Consider the following 6,447-nt stretch of genomic DNA (forward strand, 5'->3'; position numbering starts at 1 on the left):
GCTGAAGGTTGGAGAGGGTGACCACTCACGCCATGTAAACGGCATCCTTGGACTTTTGATCAAGGAGAAGTTCCCTGGCATGGTTACTTTGGGTGGAGTAACCGAGCCGGCATACACATGGGCCCACTATGCAGCCGCGCCGGACGCCTATGACCGGGAGGGAAGGGTGTTTCCCAATAGAGCCGAGCGGGTGAAGGCCGAGCTGTGGGTAAGTTTCTTTCGCACTACATTAGTCAATACTAATCGCATGGAAATTATTTAACTAATGACTGGATCCGTCGCGTCTATATGCAGGATTTTTTTAGATGCGAGCCGGGCTTGGAGGCTAGGGCAGCTGCTGTCGTCGACAAAGCTGCCAAGAAGCTTGTTAAGGATATGCACCATGAGGCGCGCGTCCAGGCCCTGATCAAATTTCACGCGGAACACCTTGGAGCGAAGGTGACAAAAAAAGACGCTAGGACCATATTTCTGACCCAGGAGCAATACCTGCAGGTAAAGTACATTAAAGCTTATTATTCCTTAGATTACTAACACTTAATTTCTTCTTCTTATATATCATGTACTTGATTATTTAGGTGCCTCTGGGGTGGTGCGCCGGAGACCTTCCGTGCTGGGCGGTGATCGTGGACAAGTGGTGCGCTCCCGAGTGGGAGGACAGTCACAATGCTTGCAGGGAAAGGCGATTGTTGATGCCTGGCGCGCCACACCATCAAGGCAACCTCAGCCTGACTGGTTTCGCGGCTAGATGGGTATGCAATAGCATCTGTTGTTCCCAAGCTCAATTCTCCTTAATTTCTGTGCGAGCGCCCCCTTTATGAATGTTATTGCTTTTCTGTTGCAGTCGGCAAAAAATGATGGTCAACCTCTCTCCCAGTTCAAGGCTTATGCTTTGGCCCATAAGTCAAAGGCGATGCACGGGGTTGCTTACGACCCAAATGACCCGGCCTCAGCGTACACCAACGAGAACGTCAAGGCTCGCCTGGATGGATACACATCGATGGCAAAGGAGGTCCACGGCCCAGACTTTGATCCGAGCGAGCATGATCTTGATGGGGAAGTGGTTATGAGGGCGGGAGGAGGCAAGAAACATGGCCGGTTCTGGATTGGCAACGGCACACTCGATACGACCACCACTCCCTCTCTCTCTCAGCTTAGAGCTCAGAGCACGAGCTCAGGTCCGGGTATATGCCCTCGCCCAGAGCCTACACGGATTGCGATGAACGAAATCCAGGTTAGTTCTATTTCATTCATCCTCCACGATCTTTACATGCTTTGCATTGGAACGATGATGAGATTGCGCTAACATACTGTAGGCCCAGTTGGATGAAGAAAGGAGGCTCCGGCACGAATTAGAGAGAACGTTCGAGGAGAGGCTAGTGGCAGAACGATCCCAGTGGTATGCGATGATGACGCCCCTTTATGCTGCAATGGGCCAAACTCCGCCACCGATGCCACCGCCTTCTCGTCCACTTGCTCCACAGGCTCCATACACTCCTGTGAGTTAGTTTATAACCTTGTAATCACCATTATTGCCATTCCTACAGCCATAGAGTGTTGTGCTAACTATCTCCTCCTTTGTGCAGTATCCATCAGAGGGATCGAATACGCCTGGAGCTGGAGGTTCGCACTTTGGTACTCCACCTCACTTTGGTTTGTTCTCCTCACTTTGAAAACTTACTTTTGTAACCCCATATCCATACTTACCATTTCTGTTTACTTTCAAATGCATATTTCTTAATTAGCATTTCTGCTCCTTAATTGATGCAGGTTAAGGTGGTAATCAAGTGTTGAGTCCGTCACGGCCTGCTACATTTTCTTTTTGTTTGGACTATGTTTTGCTATCTTGTCACGACAATTTGTCATGTTTGTGTCACTTGCGATAGTTTATGCGCTGTTTGTGGCATATGTGATGTTTATGCGACGGTTTATGTGATGTTTGTGTAATATGCGATGTTTATGTGATGTTTATGTAATATGCGATGTTTATGTGAAGGTGGTAATCTGTGAAATATATATAAACTGTTTTGAATTGCAGCGACAGTTTTGAATCTGGTATGGATCAATTGTCGATCTGGTAAATATCAGTTTGCCGAGTGTTACACTCGCCGAACCTGACACGTGTCGCAAGGCTGTTCAATCTGGCATTTTGGATGCCAGTTTGCCGAGTGTGCTCCAATACACTCGGCAAAGAGTGCCACGTGTCGCCAAACTGTGCTATCTGGGCGCTATTCTGTGCTCACTGTGCCGAGTGCCCTCCAATACACTCGGCAAATATGCCGTGATTTGCCGAGCGTATTCGACGGACACTCGGTAAAGTCGGCAAACTGCCCAAAAAAAGAGACGATGTGCGAGCGCCACGTGTACTCTTTTTGCCGAGTGTATCCCTTAGACACTCGGCAAAGAGACCGTTAAAGCCCTGCCGCCGTTAGGTCGCTTTTTTTTTTGCCGAGTTGCGGTGGTGCTGACATGTGGGCGGATATCAGGAGCACTGATGATGTCTTCTGTCCAGCTGGTTCCTACTGTCCAGCCACAACTGAAAAAAATAATTGTAGCAGTGGGTACTGATCTATTCTTATGTTGTATCTATCTTGCATCAGATATTATATGGATCTTTAGGAAGAGAAACGGTTTGATTTAGTCATAATTGGTTCTTGTTTGTTTCTTCTGCAGGCACTTTTGCAGACTGGGTTCCACCAGCCAAGAGAGTAAGAGTCATGTTCATGACTTCAATCAAGCAATCATACTAGTTATGCTTCAATGAGCTTAATTTGGATTAAATTGCAGAATGCATAATAAAGGGCTCCTGTCACGCGAACCAAGATCATGAAAACAGAGTCGTTCTGGGTGCTTGCTTAGTGGTAAATCCTCTCATGTAATTTTGTACTGTGACTAGCTTGATGACCCTTTTTATAATAGGTATAATGTAGTCAAATTTTAGGAGTACTTCTCTCACTGCAAATCATAATACAATGAACCTCGATTTCAGGAAAACAGAAGTTACATTGAACCTAATTGGTTCCATTGCACAAATCCTTTGTGTTTCTCCAATGACTTCAAACTTTATATTTGCCATTCGATGCAGGGTGCATTATGCGTGTCGCTTCTGATCATATACAACTGCTCAGGTCAGTTCCTCTCTATCCGTGAACGGAGGAAGGCAAGATCAAGGGAGAACGCCATTCAGCTAGCTCGGCAGCAGCTGATGGCGCACGAGGGCTGGAAGGCAGCAAAACAGTTTGCAAGGAGGCATGTGAATGGCATGCAGGGTCATCTTTCACGCACATTTTCACGGAGGAGGTCCTTTCGTCAGCAGCCAGACCCAGAAAATTCTAGCCATAGAGTGCAGGAAGCACCACTGATGGGTCAGGTTAAGGCTCAGGAACTGTCTGACTCTGCTGTGTTTGCAGCGGAGAGCACAAATGAGATAACTGAAGTAATGCCTTCGGTTGTTGTCGATGTAAGTGATGGAGAAATTGTTGCCACAAAAGAAAAGCCTGCGCCAAAAGGCAAGCACAGATCAACCCGGACACAGGTATTCAAGTATGCATATGGCGAGATCGAGAAGGAGAAGTTCCGGCAGCAGGAGAACAAGGACCTAACCTTCTCTGGGGTAATCGCCATGGTGAAGGATCAGCAGAAGGAGATAACTAGGCCTTTGCTCAAGGTTGAGTTCAGGGACCTGACTTTGACACTTGGAAAGAAGAAGCTGCTGAGGTCTATCACAGGCGAACTCCGGCCTGGTCATGTCACTGCCGTCATGGGCCCCTCAGGGGCCGGCAAGACCACATTCCTCAATGCCGTCACCGGGAAGGTGAGTGGCTACAAGATGACGGGTTCGGTCCTTGTTAATGGGAAGCAGGGTAATATCCGTTCTTACAAGAAAATTATTGGTTTTGTGCCACAAGATGACATCGTTCATGGGAACTTAACAGTGGAGGAGAACCTTTGGTTCAGTGCAAAGTGCAGGTAATGACTTCGTATTAAATACGCTTCCAGTATTTCCCCAAAAATATACATTTTAAGTAATTAGCTCATTAGTTTCTGAATATTTGTATTGTAAACCCACAGGCTCTCCGCGAAAATGAAGCACCGTGACAAGGTTCTCATAGTGGAGAGGGTAATAGATTCTTTGGACCTTCAGGGAATCAGAAATTCATTGGTTGGGACGGTTGAGAAGCGTGGGATTTCTGGTGGGCAGAGGAAGCGTGTTAATGTTGGTATTGAGATGGTCATGGAGCCATCCCTTCTAATCCTGGATGAACCAACTTCTGGCCTGGACAGCTCCTCATCGCAACTGCTCCTCAGAGCTCTTCGGCATGAGGCACTCGAAGGTGTCAATGTTTGTGCTGTTGTTCATCAACCGAGCTATACGTTGTACAACATGTTCGATGATTTGATACTCCTGGCAAAAGGAGGGCTAATAGTTTACAATGGTCCAGTCAAGACCATTGAGGAGTACTTCACAACTCTCGGAATCCACGTTCCTGACCGTGTAAACCCACCAGACCACTACATTGACATTCTGGAAGGCATTGTGAAACCTGAATCAGGCATCAATGCGAAGCATCTACCAGTACACTGGATGCTTTACAATGGCTATGAAGTACCAAGTGACATGCAAGATGATCTCAAGGCAATTGGTGAACAAAACCCACAAATCAGGTCCAGCCCTTCAATGTCTGGTTCAACCCCTCACTGCCTCCCCCTCAGAAACACTTTCGCAGAAGAGCGTAACCGTCTCGAACACCATTTGTCAAAACCAAAGGATTTGTCTAGCAGAAGAACACCAGGGATCATTAGTCAGTACAAATATTACTTGGGAAGGTATGCTCGATTCTACCTTCAAAAGCTGCTTCTGAAAATTTTGAACAGCTACTGATCAGTTGTTACTGAATATTCATATGCCATTGCAGGGTCACAAAACAGCGTCTGCGTGAAGCTAGGCTACTCGCGGTTGATTTCCTGATACTAGGCCTGGCTGGTGTCTGCATTGGGACCATAGCGAAGCTCAGTGACAAATCATTCGGGATGCCTGGCTACATATACACTATAATTGCAGTTTGTAAGTTCAAATATACAGATATCACTGTGTTTCACTATAAACTAGGTGAAAAGTCACTGATATAAGTTGCTACCATGCAGCTCTTTTGGGCAAGATTGCAGCATTGAGATCGTTTTCTCTCGAACGACTGCAGTACTTTCGGGAAAGAGAATCTGGGATGAGCTCACTGGCGTACTTTCTTGCCAGGGATACAATCGATCATTTCAGCACTGTTGTGAAGCCGATCATTTACCTCTCCATGTTCTACTACTTCAACAACCCCAGATCATCAATTGCTAATAACTACGTTGTACTACTCGCACTTGTGTACTGTGTGACGGGGATAGGATACACATTTGCCATCTGCTTCAGTCCTGGTTCGGCACAGCTGGTATGCATCATGCTGATTACTCATTTTGTGCTGCATGATTGGCTAAAAACACGGGCCTAATACTTATGCTTTCTGCAGTGTTCTGCACTTACACCGGTTGTTCTGACCTTGTTATCCACTCAAAATAGTACTCCAACGTTCCTGAAGAGACTGTGCTACTCCAAATGGGCATTGGAGGGCTTCATAATTGGAAATGCCAAGATGTAACTGCTTGTTCACAACTATTTCTTTATCAGACTAGAACTCCACACGCACAGATTTTTTGCCTTATACCAGTATCCATTGTAATGTTGCAGTCAAACTAATGTGCTTTGCGCTTTTCGTGCAGGTATCCTGGAGTTTGGCTAATTACTCGCTGCGCCCTGTTGTTCACCAGTGGTTTCAATATTCACAACTACAAGTTCTGTATTTTGATTCTGTTTCTGTATGGTCTATTCTTCAGGATGATTGCATTCGCGGCCATGAAACAGCTTGCTTTTCTTTCGAAGGATTTTATTGGTTATCATAGCCATCTTTAAGACTAATCATTCTGCTACCGAGAGGCGCAGATACTGAAGGTTCATCTTTCTATTTTTAATCCAAAGTGCATAGTTGATCAGAGAATAAGACATGAACCATGGTTGTTAACAGAGGGGAAAAGATTCATGACGATGAAAAAGCTTGCTTTTCTTTCGAAGGATTTGATTGGTTATCATAGCCATCTTTAAGGCTAAGCATTCTGCAACCCAGAGGCGCAGATACTGAAGGTTCATCTTGCTATTTTTAATACAAAGTCCATAGTTGATCAGAGAATGAGACATGAACAATGGTTGCTAACTACGACGAGGCACGGGTACAATGCCGTTGACTTCCTGCGAGATTCTGTCAATGGTTTTTTCCCTAATGAAATTAAACAGTAGGACAATGTCCTATTCTATATATATTATACAAACATAAGAAAAAAAATACAAAAGGACAAAAGGTGAATTATTAAAAGCTTTGTACCCATTTTGGTTTTTCAATCAATTCGAAAGTC

General features: G+C 45.4%; 1 protein-coding gene across 1 annotated transcript; it reads left to right on the forward strand.

Annotated features, from left to right (window-relative positions):
* Positions 1-2,343: 2,343 nt before the first annotated feature.
* Positions 2,344-5,950, forward strand: LOC133888421 (ABC transporter G family member 28-like). Its single transcript, XM_062328660.1, has 10 exons — positions 2,344-2,360; positions 2,451-2,558; positions 2,671-2,705; positions 2,785-2,858; positions 3,083-3,966; positions 4,069-4,824; positions 4,914-5,062; positions 5,143-5,432; positions 5,511-5,635; positions 5,761-5,950. The coding sequence occupies exons 1-10, from the start codon at positions 2,344-2,346 to the stop codon at positions 5,948-5,950; spliced, it is 2,628 nt and encodes an 875-aa protein (XP_062184644.1).
* Positions 5,951-6,447: the final 497 nt, after the last annotated feature.

This window comes from Phragmites australis, chromosome 13 (genome assembly GCF_958298935.1).
Source record: "Phragmites australis chromosome 13, lpPhrAust1.1, whole genome shotgun sequence".
Taxonomy (NCBI): Eukaryota; Viridiplantae; Streptophyta; class Magnoliopsida; order Poales; family Poaceae; genus Phragmites; species Phragmites australis.